This window comes from Paramisgurnus dabryanus, chromosome 16 (assembly GCF_030506205.2).
Source record: "Paramisgurnus dabryanus chromosome 16, PD_genome_1.1, whole genome shotgun sequence".
NCBI classification, from domain to species: Eukaryota; Metazoa; Chordata; class Actinopteri; order Cypriniformes; family Cobitidae; genus Paramisgurnus; species Paramisgurnus dabryanus.
Genome location: NC_133352.1, coordinates 24,329,980 through 24,346,684, shown reverse-complemented (window position 1 = coordinate 24,346,684; position 16,705 = coordinate 24,329,980). Strand labels below are relative to the sequence as shown.

Below are 16,705 nucleotides of genomic sequence, written 5' to 3'. Positions count from 1 at the left end.
AATGAGGCGTCCACTAGCATGCATTGAACAAACACTATACACCGCACTCCATTATAAGTAACAAGAGGAACACCATGCACAATTCAAACGTCTGTCTTTTACTTGTCGGTTTATTTGAAGGGGATGTTTCACAAAACTTTTTTTAAGCTAGGGACCCAATTATAGCACTTAAACATTGAAAAAGTCACATTTTCATGATATGTCACCTTTAAGCAATGGAGGGACTTTGTGTGCGCCAGATTTAAAAAATCTAAGTATTATTTCAGATAACAATAGCTGGATTTCCATTACTGTTTAAATTGCAAGAATTAACATTTATGGCCAATTGAAAATACTGCCAATGGAAAGACGTCAATTTCACAAAAACTCCCATATATCGCAAATAAGTTTAAAGCTAGCATGAGGTGGTTTTTCAGGGAAATTCGGAAAAGATGTATTTTGTAAAACAGCAAAGGAAATAGTTTTATTCGCATTTGCAGGTCACCTGATGTAAGTCACATAATTATTATTTGATGATGACGCGGTATGTACTAAAATCTATCAGAAACACCTCAATACGTGTCTGCTCCCAAATATAACTGACTTACCTTGCCAATAATAGCCTCTTTCACAGTAATTTCAGTAAATTACCATGAATTTACTAGAATTAATTTCCCAGTAAATACAAAAATGTGCCGTTCACATACGCAGTGACGTTCCGTCTTTTTACCAGTAAGACATCATTCACACATCAGTATCAAAATACTGCGGAAGTTACTTGTTGCACGCGGTGGGCTCAGTGTTGTATTTGTAAACAATGGCGGGTTATTACTTTATATCCACAGTCCGTATTTTGTTGTTTTTACATCTGTGGCAAACACTGATGGACGCGAAGTTGCTCGTGACCAAACAACATCGCATTAGGCGACATCACACGGAACCTGCGTCTTAAACAACAGTACTGTTTGCACATTAAGCTTCACATGGGGTGTGCTAAGGACGTCGGCAATTTGTCAAATAGACGGTAAGCTGTTTTAAACACCTTTGGTGAAGAAATGTGGATGTTAACAGATGTGCTCGACTTTTTAGCAACATGTGTGTGGAATCGTCCGTAAACAGTGCGGGGGTAAACGCGTCATCTGTATCAAAACATTATGATTGGCCCGAAGTTGCCAGCACGGTCTTGCGTCGTCCGTTCTAAATATCAGTAATCAATATTTTTTTTCACACATACAGTAGCGCTTACCGGTAAATTACTGGTAATCTTACAACCGCTCTTACTTGTAAATTGGCAATGATTTACCAGAAAAGTTCTGTTCACACATGACCTGTTAACTGCAATTTACCAGTAAATTACCAGTAAAGACTGTATGTGTGAAAGGGACTAATGTCTGGATCACACTCCTACATCTATTTTGATTTAAAATAATGTACTATTACATACTTGTCCGTTCCTAAGTATAAGGGACTTCCTTCTTTTTTGCTTAAAAATAATGCAGACCAACATTAGTCGACGTGATGTTTGGAATGACTTATTGTGAGAGGAAAAATAAGCTGTATACGCCGTCATTTCACAATAGTTTTTGTCGACATTTAGAAAACAACACTTAAGTTGTAATGGAGACACAGCTTGTAAAAGGAACTACATATTTACTTCCAAAATCAATACAGCAAATGCTAAGAAAGTTTAGGCTTCATAAGTGCCTGTTTATTAACAGCAGGGGACAAAGTAGCAGCCTTTTTGTTTCCAGTGAGTGAAGCTATAGAGGAAGCAGACAGAGATTGTTTAATTGAACATCAAGATGGCTCCAGATACTGCTGTGAAGTCCCCATTGAGTTACAATTTCCATAAGCATTAACATGGTGCCAGATAAGACAGCTCCCATTCTGGATATTTGCAGTGACTGTGTCCCAGGCTGTTTTAGCTATACAGCTCACCTCAGGCCCTCAAGTCCTCCTGCTTAGTACCAAATTACAGTACATTGTGACATAAACAGGGGGCTTTTATCATTTTTAGCCTCATTTATGGGTGCAAATAGGGCACGATAGGTGGATAATTGATGTTTTATCTATGTACTTTATCATTTTTAGGCCACAACATTTTCAGATCAATATCAATTAGCCTCCACTGTGATTTTTCAATTGACACACCACCAATCAGAAAATACAGAGTTCCCCGCTGGTAAATACAAGATTGTGGCGGCGTGTGCTCATCTCACAAATACAATCAGTCCGACAAGATCGTACCAGCGGGTGGCCTGTATACTTAGACGCAGATATATTTTTCCTCCGTAAATGCCACGAAGGTGTCAGGTGGTATGAAGAGAAAGAGAAAGCTGGACGTAGACACACAGAAGGCATGGAGACGCAGTGAAGGAGACAGAATAAGCCACTTCTACATAACCTTTCCTGCACAGCAAAGGTCTCTTCACCCCAGGCCTGTAGCACTAACCTGACAGGGCTTGCCTTTAGGAGAGGAATGAGTGTTTTGTGTATGCGTATATGTCTGCGGTTTGTTCTTTCTTAGTGCGACGTAACGACTGTTGACAGCATGGCCCCTTTCTGGCTCCCTTAGGGTTTTCGACGTACATGTCGTGTTCGGTGCTGAGACACGAGGATTATGGGTACAGTGTGGGAGGGGAAAGAAAGTACAGCTCATTGTGTTGGTCAATAGAGTTTAAGAACAAGAGCCTACATCTACACCTGTCTTTTTATTATACAGAAAGGATATGATAAGCATGGATATCCAAACATGGGCTGTGGGAGAGAGGGGGTGGAGAGCAAAAAGAAATAAAATGGAAAGGGAGAAGAGATACCTGTTCTCAATTTGCATGTTCTGCAAAACAACTTTAAGTCAGCGATAAACAAACAGAGTACTTGTTATAATAAAAAAGTAATTGAGTCAGCATGCGCATGGCTGTCCTTCAAAAAGTGAAAACAGGAAATCTATCTATTCATCTATTCATGCTGCTGAGTGACAGCAAACATTTGCATAAACAATTCTTCTCGTTATTGTGAATTCACATTTGTAGATAAAGTATCATGAAGTCAATGGCTTATGGGTCTACAAAAAAAAACGAACAGTTCAATCTCAGGTTTGTAAATGGTGATAGCATCAACTCATAGGATTCTTAATTGAAAAATCATTTATTTATAGCGACAAACATAATTCCTCCTGGCAAAAAACAAACAAACAATTCTTACCGCAAACACAATTACACAACATAATTATCTTACCCTCATCAAACATGCAAAAACTCAAACTACCATGGCGATAAACATGTTTTCAACCATTTGCTTGATCCCAATTAGCCTGGGGCAGTGTTTATGATTTTATCAATTTTCTTAATTGTGTTCAAGGTATTAGGAAGCTTTACATGAGATAAACAATGCCCAGAGGACGTGCTTTTGAATATCATCTTCTTTATAGCCCAAAGCGCCTGAATTGCATTTCCATAAAGAAGGAAGGAACATGCGTTAGCACAATCTGTAAATATACTGCATGAGAATGAAACGCACACGTTACAGCTTGATCACATCTTACTCATTGACAAAAAATTGGAAGTGTCTTTCATCAAAAGCATTTTAATCTCACAGAAACGTGTTTGTTATGGTCACAGTGCCTCTTACTGCTATAAATTCAAATCACATCTCATCGGTGCTCTCTGCCAGCAAACGCTGATATCTCACTGTTGCAGATACGCTCTATGCAAACGAAAGGTAAAGGTTACTTTCCAAAAAAATTATAAATAAATAAAAAGGAGGAAATAAACAGGAAGGATTGAAATCCACAGGAAGTCCTGCGGTTGTCAGCGGTGGCCACCAATCAATATGTTAAGGCAAATTAGGCTGGCTAATTGTGTTTACACACTAAATAATCCAAAGTCATTAGGAGAGCTGATTACAGGGGAAAAAGTCTCCCTTAAAACTCTTTTGGTTAATTAGAGTGCTAAGAAAGGGTTATTTAAAATCACATAGATAGTGCTTTATCTGCATGTCTTTAAAGGACGATAGAACAACAAAAAAAATCTAAAGTTGGGGCTAAATGAGCCTACGTAACAAAGAAATGTCTATATCTAATATATATATATATATATATATATATATATATATATATATATATATATATATATATAGACAGCAACATTCTTTAACTATAATTCATTGGCATAGTCTACAGCAAAACAGGATAGGAGAAGGAAATCATTGCACATTTCTCTCTCTGGCTTATTGAAAGTTTTGCTCAAAAAATAAAATAAAAAGTTGAATAAATTGCAATGTTTTGACCACAAATAGCCTGGCTCATTTACTAAACTTCTGAGGGAACAAAAATAGCACCGGTTCTTTTGCATTTCAACTTGGTTGTTTTTGATCGAGCACCTGCTGAAGTGATGTGCGCATACTACTTTAACACTGCACACATATATTTATCTTGAGGGAGGAAATGTGCGAGGTTTCAACACATTTTCAACTAGATGAATTATCAGCTTCAATTATCATGAAAGATGATAATAAACAAACCATTCACATCGAACCACCTGGGAAACTGCATTTCATTTCAAAAACAAAAAGTGCTGTGGTGCAATAGCAAATGTGATCTGTAGATTGGTCATCAGGCTGTGGTCCACAGTGACGTCTGTGCTACTCTACGAGAAGGATTGCAGCGGAATTAAATTGCCAATATGGAGTCCATCTATACCCCAGGTGTGCCTATGCATGCTGGCAACCACCACAGGATAGGATGGTGTCCTTCCAGACAGCCACCGAGGACTAGATGTCTTTGTAAATATATTTGCGAGGTACATGTGCTGTGGAGTGACACAAAGGAAACATGCTCTTGCTTTGTGGAGGTGGCTTTGTAGTTTCTACTGTTTGTGCCCAACCACAAAGTAGAATATCTGAATAGTCTTGTGTTCCACACACCTCCTCTCTCAGCTACATGCTACATAATTCATCTTTTTTTGGAAAGACCATCTATTTTTTTTATATATATATATATATATATATATATATATATATATATATATATATATATATATATATATATATATATATATATATATTCGGATCTCACCGCAATGCGCGTCAGATAGTTGGCTACTGAGAATGTGAAAGCCACACCAAAAATGCCACATCACAGATGGGCCTATTTGGCCAACACGAAATGTAAACTAACCGAACCATATTTGATGATGATATTCGAGATGTTTTTTATTTTTTGGATCATTTTCCTCTCATTAGTTCTTCAGCCGGCTGTGTGAAATTGCCAAGAGTATAAAGTGGCCGACGTTGTGTGTGTTGATTCAAATATCAGACTGATCTAAACGAAAGCTCCACTGGGTTTAACTGTGATCACTGCCGATCTGATGGTGGTAGTGAGCAGGAAATGACATCATACTCAATCTTAATTATTATTGTGATTCTCATAACAGTGTATATGAGATAAAGCCAATCTTAAATGTTTTCACTAACATAGTATCACAAGCAGACGCAAGGGTTAAGCATATGTGCCCGTGATTCTCTTAGTCATGTTTGTCATGCGCCGTCACAGCGCTCAACCTCGGCTGACTTTATTGGTCTAATCAGTGGCTCGCTCAATTAACAAGAGAGAGTGTTAGTTCATCTCCATCTGCTGCGCTTTGATAAGTCATTAATATACTGATGTTCATCCGCAGCCTCTAGTCAGAATTACACGCAGACTCCCTCTCTCCTGTGCTTCTCTCCATAGTCCAAATCTGTCCAAAAACATCATGTGCTATAATCAAATCTCATTTCTATTAAGCCTGAAAAGACATATAGCCAATGGATTCCTCTATCTATGTGTGGGTTTGTGTGTGCTTCATGAGATCTGGCAGGCGGTGTTATTTGCCCAACCAAATAAATATATGTCAGGGAGGCAATTTAAAATACGCCATATGAGTCATTTGTGAGTGAGGATTAATGCTTATCTTTAAATGACTCAAAAGAGCCAAAAATACGGTTTGGATGATATATATATATAGAATAGTAAAATTTTGGCACTGTGCGCTGTAAAAATTCTTTGTTGCATTTTTTGCATAAGTTTAATCAACTTAAATTTACAATTAATTTAAACTTTCTTGACTAGCGTGGAGTTGCTATAAATTATAAAAAATAAAGTTCAAATAATGTCAACATCATTTTTATAATTTATACCAACTCCTAAGCAGTCAAGAAAGTTGAAATTAATTGTAAATTCAAGTTGATTAAACTTTAAGTGCAACAAGAATTTTTTTACAATGTGGGGATCTCCAGGGTGCTGCTGGACATTCAGCTCTGCACTTTCAATTATTGATCTGTAAATCACTAATAACTTATTCAAAAGAGCTATTTGCTGAAGAGAATCATTTATTTCCATAGATGCCCATTTTATAGACATTCAGCACTGCATCCTGGAGGGAGTGTTGTGTCACGTGTTGCTTCGCTTTGATCATGGGAAAAAAACGTGTTTTTTAGATATGCTTGTGAGAAGGTTTCAGACAAGGAGACCTTGGCATTCCCTGTAATGGGTTTTGAAGACTTTGAGCATGCCTTCTGGACATCATGTTATCATATTACTTTTTTTTGCTAGGCCTCTGATAGCAGTAGCAGGGGAAATGAGGAGACTCTTAAATATACCGTACGATTAAAAGACCGACCCACCCCCGAGACGCGAAGCTTTGTGTGAAGCTGTTCTGACCCCCTTTACTTGCCTATATTTTAGATCAAAATTACCCCAATCCCAGGATGATTTTACCACAGTGAAGCTTTTTTCTGTGTACTGCAAAGCTTGCTTCCTACCAAGAGGAGTTCCATTAAATGTTGCAAAAAGGCAATTCATGTATAGGACAGAGATGGTTGATTTTTGGTTAAGAATTCTTAGACTTTCAAACTGACAGTTTAACGGAGGTTTGCATGAAAGATTGGCAGTGTAAAAGCTATCATGCGAACTCTGGAGTGCACCAAGGTACCGAACTCAAGACTACCTGTACGAGGTCATTAGTTTTCACAATGCATGATTACAATGATAATCTGCTGTGCCTGATAACACCCAAATGGAAAAAGTTAAGCTGTGTTTTACATTCTTTTGTACTTATGCACTGGTTATAACATAAGATTAAGTCAAGTGCACAAGGGTTCGAATCAAGTGGGTGTGAAACTAGGCCAATGCTGTGGAGGGCACTGGGAAACAATCATACTCGGGTTCAGCTCACAGCAAACATGCCCGTTGTAAAAAAACACCTTAACTACAGAGCAGACACTTTTTTCAATAAACATTTGAACCTTAAAGGGCGTGTTGCAGGTTAACCACCACTGTTGATTAATGGGTACATAAATCACTCAAGATATATATATTATTTTTAAAATGTCTCAAAACAGGTCTTAAAGACCATTTTTTTAATGTTTTTGGTATTAACAGATTTTTTTAAGCAATTCGGCGATGACGTCACGTTGGGTAGAAGTAGATGAAAGCCTCAGCCAGAGCCATAGAGATAGACGAGACATTTATTGCCGTTTTATTAATACTTACGTTTATAATATGGAAATCATATATACATAATAGGAAATATATAATGTGGTATACTGCAAAGTTACCCTGCTAATTATTATTTATGATATATGTGGAGATAAATAAAACTTTGCAAATCTGCTGATTCAATCCATTCATGTCCTGACCACCAGGCTAGAGAGTTTTAAACATCCTTAATCCACACTTACTAGTCTATCATATAATATCTAAAATATATTTTTATGTGAAATAAAAGGAAGTTTTGTTATATTGTTTATGCGATCATAACGAAATCACACGATCATTTTATACACAGAAGCAGCGGTCAGCAGCTGCAGCGGGCTTGAATCCGACCGCATACTGCAATAAACAGGCATTCGGCGGCTTTTTACATCAAAGGATGACAGGCTAGAAACCAATCACTGATACCCGTATTTTTATAAATCCTGGACATGATTGGACCGGCCGAACGGGTTGAGCACTTTTATATTTGTTGAGCAGAGAGGCTGCACAGTTTGACCAGCGGGCTGCGGGAACCGGCCGCACATCAGACCGACAGACGGTGTTGCTAATATAACTCCCAATGTATAACTATTATCAGACCGGCCAACCGGGAAAGTCCCGACTCTCCCGACTGACACTCCACTACTGGCTGTAGGGAAATGTGTGCGTTTTGATCGGTGTTCGAGGTTCTTACCCCGCGACCAGATGTGACGACGTGACGCCTCACTCAGCTTCCAGGATTTGAGTCATGCTGCCTGAATTCGTTTGTGCTGAAGATCGCATACACCCATTTCAGCAGGATTATGGTCCCCCTCAAACCAGCATGCACGAGTATGTTAATTGTTTGTTTACTTTCTACACGAAGTTATGCTAACGCTATCTGGGTTTCTGCCTATCTCTCTATACTAGCCCATCTGTCTGTCTGTCTGTCTGTCTGTCTATCTAGTCTATCTATCTAGTCTATCTATATCTATGTATTTATCTATAATTTGCATTGATATAATCTGAATATTGTACTTTACTCATCTCTCTAGTCACTCTCAATGCTCTTAAGGCAAATTCTCTCCCCAACGTGACGTCATGCAGTGCGTTGAGGGGGAAAGGAGAATCCTTGCAAACCGCTGTACTTTTTCGTTTTGTATTCCGTTTTGTGATAACCAACAACATAAAATACAATGGATAACAATTTAAATGTTTATTATCAACAAGCAAATTGCCCAAATTCGTGGAAAAATTTTACCTGCAAAACGCCCTTTAATTAACTAAAAAAAAATCTAATGCAAAAAAAAATAAGGTTTTCAATATAGTAGCCTTATGTATATATCAAGCAAGAATTATATACCATGAAATTTACTTGAAACACATTCTGTTTATGTAAATCCCAATCCTATAAGCAATAACCCAGTTCTGCCTGCCTAAGCCCCAGGTAGGAGGAGGTGTTGTCTATGTAGCACAAACTGTACAGAAGCTAATGAAACTTTGAAAGGATAAGAGGCTTTTGTGACTTATCACCTTGGGATCCAAACATTTGGTAATACATTAATAAATTCCATTCTCAGTACAATGTATTTTGCTTTAATCAGCCCAATAAGTATGTCCTTCTATTTTCTTATTCAAGTGTCAAGAAAAAAATTATAATAACATTTGACAAAATTAGGTAAATCACCACATACACTTAACACAAGGCTTAACACTGAAGTCCTCCTTAAAAACTATGCACTAATTAAAACTGTGTATCTACACAAAGAAGAAAAAGTAAAAAGTTGAAAAAGAATTTTCCTCTTAAATTCCAGATGACAAAAACCGCCAAAGCAAATCTACACTTAATCGTATTGCCATACAACTCTGACCTAGCGTCAGGTTTCTTATTGAATATAAACTGTATCCGCTCAAGCACTATAATATTTCTTTAAAGAAATATTTATACACATTGGTTTGAAGAGAAGAATACAAAAAAGGTGAAAACCTTGAGTAGTGCTGAGTGTACAGGTAAAAGCATTTATGCTTTGATAAAAACGTTAGCGTGCTGCTGTACTCACCATAAAGAGGTTGCGGAAGGTAGCCAGGTCTCCAAAGAAGTCCTCAATGCTAACAGTGTGGGGGTCGAAGGCGAAGTAGCTTCCCAGGCTCTCGTAGAGCTTCTGCATATTCTTATGCATGGTAGAAAGCTTCTCGTACTGCTCTCTGGAATGCTTGGAAAAGCCGTAGGAACAAAACGGTCAAGGAAGGACAAGCAAAGTTGATAGCCATAGCCACATCACAACATCACGGATTTATAGAGCGATGGATAAACACTGACAAACAAAGCCTTTAAAATCCTTTTCCCATTCCTTCAAAATATGGGGTCACCTGCAGAAAATCGAGCAGAGCCAACACATTTCTGTAGAGGTCAAGCGAGACAAACAGAGCCATTCAATAACCTCTCCGAGTTTGGAATCACTGGCACATTGAGCTAATAGCGCTGGTGCCGGAGTGATAGAAGAGCAATTCATAGTCTAGGGGCAAACGCAGATGCTAGCGGGTGTAGCTGATTGTAGTTTCATTGTTTCTCCTAACAAGAGTGGGGTCAGCGCATGCTGGACCACCATGTGAAATGCAGTTCGTAATTTAAAGGATAGATGAAGGTAGGGTCTATCTGTGCTATTGACAGCTCCAGTCAGGGCTGCGTTATCTCATGGCTCATGATATGTAGATGGTCCCCAAGCTCATAAACTACAAACACACACAAACATGAACAAAAACGGCACGCTTCAATACAGCTTCACTTTCTTTTCATTGCCTGCTGATAAACAGCACACCATAAATACAAGCTAATTCATCTACAAACATTCAGACTTCAGATCTAGGCAATTGTATTTCCTGGTTCAAAATATGTGAGTGGCCCGAGTTCAATGAAATAAATAAGATATATATACTGTATATACATACTATACAATGATTTCAAGGCTGATATATATGTATGTATGTATCTGTGTGTGTATATATGTATATATATATATAAATGAAATCACTAATATGGTGGCGCATACTTTATTTATATAGTTTTCACATTACAGAATAATAAAACTTGTTCAAACTATGGCATAACACAAATGTAACTGTGGGAATTATGCTGGGTGACTAAAGGCATCCAAAATAAATCAAACATTATATTTTTATAATCTAAAATGCAGTCACAATTGCTTAGAAATTGCAAAACCATACTCGTGTCATTTTATTAAGAAGCTTCTTGAAGTTTCCCTTAAGGATGAATTTTAAAGAATATTGAAGGAGTTCACATTTAATCTGGGCTCTTTTGGCTGTTTTTCCTTTAATATTTCCATATTGAAGAAAAATTCTGCATGAAACTGTATTTTCTTCAATGTTCTTTTCAATATTCAGTGTGTAAGTCATCGTTTTAAAATCTATCTTATAACAGAAAATAATCTGCTTGTCGCAGGTATATTTTTGTCTTCAAACGTAATGTCAAGCATTTAACCATACACATTCTGATTAAAATATTTTTAAGATAACAGTTAAAGGAACAGTATGTAGGATTGTGGCCAAAACTGGTATTGCAATAACAAAACTTGTGGCTAAAACTGGTACTGCAGTCACACAACTGGTGGCCAATACACAAAATGACAACATAAACATCAGTTGAGAGTTGCAACTCCACGTTTTAAATGACGATATCCTGGCCAGACCACTGTTGTCCATGATATAAGTATTTGAAATGAAAATGATTTCTTAATGTCTAGTGTCATTTTATGATTAATTGATATAAATTTCTTACATACTGTTCCTTTAACATTTCAGTCAAGTGTTTCAAAACTTGACCAGTAGTGTATATAAAATAAACATATATAATTGTGTATTATGTATATACACAACTTACAAACAATAAAAACTATACACCGATGCTCAAGAAGGCAACACCATACATTAAAGAGTAACGAAACCCTAAACCAACTTTTTTTAGTTAATGATCTGTAAGAATGGGGCTTTATTAGTGCTGTTCATTGATTTTAGTAAGTTTTTTGACATTTGGATGTAAAGTGTTTCAATACTACAATATATGGTGTAAAAACGTCTCAGTGCTGCCCTCTTCAGGTTGAACGGTGGCTACTGCAGTTAAATTTTCCTATTGGATGTTGGGTCCAAAAAATAACTCGTGACGTAAGCAGGTTCAAGCTCACGCCCTTGTTACGATCTCACCACACACTTGGTACGAGCTAAGTTCGTCCCCTCTATCTCTGTTGGGATCTGCCCACTTTTCTTGCATTTTTCAAATATTGTCAGTGGGTGGAGTCTGGCTCTGACCAGGGGTTTGGTTACACTTTAAGAGCCAGTGGTGTGTAAACTTCTGAACAAGGGTGCGTTTCCTGAAAGCATTGTTAGCCAACTACTGTCGTAAGTTTTGTCGTTACTGACAAAGTTCAATGATTTGGTGTTTCCCGAAACCATAGTTTTAAACAAACATTTGCAAGCTGCATTGCAAACTTGTGTGGTTTGAACAACAGCTCTTCACTTGTCGCTAAAAGCATCATTCCTTGTTATTATAATATGTAGACTTACGTTGATCATGCTTATGAACAAAATAAGCAAAAAACATGTAGTACATTCTATATCCATCATTCGAAATACATAAAAAATGTATTTTACGTCTTTAATTTTGTAAACAGAATTAAAGCGCTGCATTTGAAAACTGTACATGTGCACAGTCATACGAGCTTTAAGACCCTGGGGAATCCCTGGGAGGAGTGATGTAAGAGGGAACTTGAGCATGAATTGAATATCTGGAAAATAAACAACATATTTCTAAATCACGATAACAAAATCTTCCGATGCAATATATGTTATTTACAGCAATAATCTGACATTAAATCGATATGCACAGATTAATTAGTACTTCACCTCCCACGTGACATCATCAACTATGTTATTAAACCAACATGGTTCAAACGACGAATGTGCGACAAAGTTACTATGCTTTTGGGAAACAGTCCTGACAATAGTGTTGCTTTCGTCAACGAAAAGTATGACGAAATATCCTCGTCAACGAACCTTTATCACGTGACGAAAACGAGACGAGACGTAACGTAAATGCTGGTCATGTGACGAAAACTATAATAAAATGTATAATACAATATTGTTGACGAATAAAAACGAGACTAAAAGTGGTTTAATAAATAAAAACTATGCTAAAATGTGTCTTCATTTTCGTTGATCAAAACGAGACGAGACGAAATGTTATAACGTTATTTCGTCTAGCCATCTCCTGGCACCCCGCCACGGCGCCACCTGACTGCAAATTATCATGTGTGTTCAATGGCGCTCTGCAAATCGATCCGCAAAAATACGTAAACGTACCGCGAGAGCGATTAGAAAGCATGCAGAGCAGTCTGTTCTCGCGATGCTTTGATATCATACTCAATGCGTTTGCGCAGTAACACGCGACACGTCACGTTTGATGGCCAGCTGCGCCCGCGAATACACTGCCGCCGCATCAAGTCTTCAAATGGAAATGAAAAGTCCAAAATGAAACCTGTGCATCGTTTTCATGTGAGTTCACAAGCCTGTTAATATGTATAGCGTTGACTGCTGGCACCGCAAACTTATCTGTGTGATTTAAATAATATAACAATGTACCAGTTTGCATCTTCAATCGTTTAAATGACATGTGCTGCGTTGTGTTTTGAAGCATGGTAAAATATGCTAAAGACGTTGCTTTATAACTTATATGCTAACAACAAGGGTCTGTGTCCTTATTTATTATTTGAATTAACTAAACTTGCTTAACTGAATGCTTGAGTGTTAAATCAATCAAACAGCTGTATTATTAAGAACATAACCATACATACAAACTTTTGCTTTTGTTAATAGACATCTGATGTTTCTTAAAGCTGGCTTTTAATTTATTTACAAGAAAGATATTTAGTAATTCTCCAAAACTGCTTGGATTTATACTGACACGTAAAATTAGCTTTGTCACATTATAGTGCCATTAGCTACACAAATACAGATATACTATATTGCATATTTGTATAATTGTAGTTTGTGTTGCTGTCAAAATACAATTATAAATGATAACAATAGCATTTTAATAAAGTGCTATTCTCACACATAGCCTACTATAGTTGTGATTTTGTTGTTGTTTTTAAACTAAAGGTGGCACCACCGTAAAAGTTAGCTTATGGCACCGATCTGACCAGCAGTGGCCCTGTGTGTGTGTTTCTGCTTAGACTACTCTGTTTGTAGACTTTAATGTAGACTCTTTACCTACAGTCAAGTCACTCACTCAGAGGTTTAATAAAATTAAGTAAAATATATATCTTCAAATCAAGTAAATTCCAATCAGAGCATCTTCCATGTCTGAAATGGATGTATTCTTATATCTATAAGGTATAATATAACAAGATAACTTTTTTTAATGGGTTTGGCTAAAAGAAAATTTTGGTTTTGTCTATACTACTGCTTGGTACTTATACTATATTGACTGGGTTAAATAGAATTCCATTACTAAAAAAAGAGACTAAAATACAATTTTCATCGACTAAAACTAGACTAAAAATGTCACCAGTTTTCGTCGACTAAAACTAGACAAAAATAGTCAAGGATAATTCTGACTAAAATAAGACAAAAATGCCCAGACTTTTAGTCGACTAAAACTTGACTAGACTAAAAAGAGTATGAACTGACTAAAACTAATAAAAACTAAAATGTCAGCTTGACACAAAGACTAGACTAAAACTAAAATTAAAACAGGCCGCCAAAAACAACACTACCTGACAAGGTAGTTCGTTTCTCCAACTATGCATCGTACTATGTTGGTCCAGCAGCGAGTTACGTCGTTGTTCGGGAAACGCACCCCAGGATGATACACTTTAAAAATGGCTGGGTTATTTTTGACCCATAATGGGTAAATATTGGACAGAACACACTGCTGGCATAAAATTGACCCAACCCAACTGTTGGATTATTATAATCCATTGTTGCATAACAACAACCCAACACTGGGTTATTTTTAACCCATCATTAGGTCATTTTTAACCCAGCATGTGTTCTGTCCAATATTTACCCATTATGGGTCAAAAATAACCCAGCCATTTTTAAAGTGTAGGTGTAAATTGTTATTATTTTGTTTAAAAATAATTTAATAATGTCATTTAAAATTTCCCTAAGATATTTGCGTGTTGCCAGCAGACATACTGAATAATTCTGCTATGGCCTACACAAGCACTCTACTCTCAAAATCAATCAAATTGTGTGAATCAACTTGTGTATGGATTAAGCCATGAATATAGCCATAGATGCTGAAATGGCATCAAGCATAAACAAAACAAACAAACATGCTCTCAAAGTCCCAGTCATTCACTGCAGGAGTCTTTAAAGCATGAATGGAAACAGACTTTGAGCTTGAATCCCAGCAATAATGTCTGAATTTGTTTTCATCTCTGTCCTTGGGGCTAAGTTTTATGAATTTTTTGACAAGTGCAAAATGACTTCCTGTTTCTGTAAAAGGAGAAAATCAAGGCAGAAATCCTCACGAGGTTGTGCAATGTGCTCAATTTAACCTCGCATGATTTAATATCTTTTGTTTGACCATACTCTGTTTAAGATGGTGGGTAGAACAGAGCAAAACCAAGCCAACAGAGCTTTCAAGTTTGGTCTCGATTGGATAAGATACTGAAAACATTGCTTTTACCTGAAATAAAGAGTCTGCGAATATGCGGGTGTGTTTGACAACAGCTCATCACAGCCATACACAGTTCCACTGGACTGGGCCGAGCCCTCACCGGCTATTATTTCCACATCAAAGATCTGTCACATTGACAACAGCTGACATGCATGGCCCAATATCAGCCCTGCATTCTCCTCCAAAACCAAATCCTATAACAGTCTCTCTTGCTTTTTTGCTTTTCTCTCTCTCTCTCCATCTCTCTCTCTCTCTCTCTCTCTCTCTCTCTCGCTTTCTCTTTCTTTTACTTCTGTAAGAACTTTAAAAGTACACACTTCACATTTTTTTGTCACCCGTGTCACCTCAGCTTCAAATGCTGGGTTGGAGAGAGAGGTTTTGGATGAAACACACTGCGCTTCCTTTTCCTAAGCAAGCGCTGTCTGTTGCTTCTCTCCAGCTGTCCTCAAAAGAAGGCACAAACATGTTTCCCCAGAAATATCATATTTCACTGTACAGAAAGGCTAGCTTACCCATCTTATAAAAAGAAGGTCTTTTTTAGGCTTCAAAAATGACAAAAACACCCTGCTAGATGTTCTAGAAAGAAACATAGTGTAAACACCCCCCAAATCCTCATTAGCTTAGAAATCTTTTTAATGAAACTCCATAGAAGAAGTGAATTCCACATCTATATTATCCGTTCAGTATATGAAAAATGATTAAAATTCCTCAAGACATTGTGAAAAACAATCCTTCTACACAAAAAACAGCCAGAGAGTGAATTCCAAACACTGCCACCTGTGAAGCCTGCCATAAATTACCTTGTTTGTTTACCTGTGTGCTTGTATGAGTGAATAAAATGGTGCATGGCTCCCTTAGGCAAGGCCAAAAAGACCTCCTTAATAAATCTCCCCTAACCCACTTCCATTAATGTTTATTTAATGCTTTTCTGCGTGCCTCCTGGCTCTATGCTGGGAGGCAGATAGCAAGAAAGCTTTTAGTGAGGATTGACTATATCTTCTCTCTTCAATACCAGAGTCCCACATCCAATCTACATACATCCTCCCCAACAGCTGGACTTTAGTTGGGAACAGGAGGCGGCAGCTCTTGTCATGAAAGCAAACGGGACCACCTCCCCTGGCTTTAGTGCATGCGGCCAGACCGAATGGGACAGGAAACATCTTTTTTTGGTGGTTTATGGGCCACTAATGGCTTGCTGTGGGGAGGAGGAAAGAAATTATATTTCCAGGGAGATGCCAAAATGTTGGCACAAATGCATAGAGTACCTGAACTGTTTGGCAAAGCAGGGGATGGGGGTCCAGTCAGACTTATTGGACCAATGAAAGTGGAATGCTGTGTTCTCTCTGCATCACTTCTGGTCTGTGAAGGTGAAAAGTTTTATTTTCCAATCATTCCTCACTGCAGTCATTGGATGGCACTGCCTGTGTACTTGCATCATGCAAGACAATGACAACGAACTGTGACTTGCTGAAAACCGACTGAAGGACAAGGTATTCAGTAGATTATGCAGAAGAAATAAAGAGAGTGTGCATTAACAT

General features: G+C 37.6%; 1 protein-coding gene across 8 annotated transcripts in view; it reads right to left on the bottom strand.

Moving 5' to 3' along the window:
- Nucleotides 1–16,705, bottom strand: part of diaph2 (diaphanous-related formin 2) — a 505,065-nt gene that overhangs the window by 71,971 nt on the left and 416,389 nt on the right. For all 8 annotated transcript variants that reach the window (XM_065273074.2, XM_065273073.2, XM_065273078.2 and 5 more), the window contains one exon: nt 9,529–9,693. In XM_065273074.2, coding sequence (XP_065129146.2) covers nt 9,529–9,693 — 165 coding nt within the window. The remainder of the gene's footprint in view (nt 1–9,528; nt 9,694–16,705) is intronic.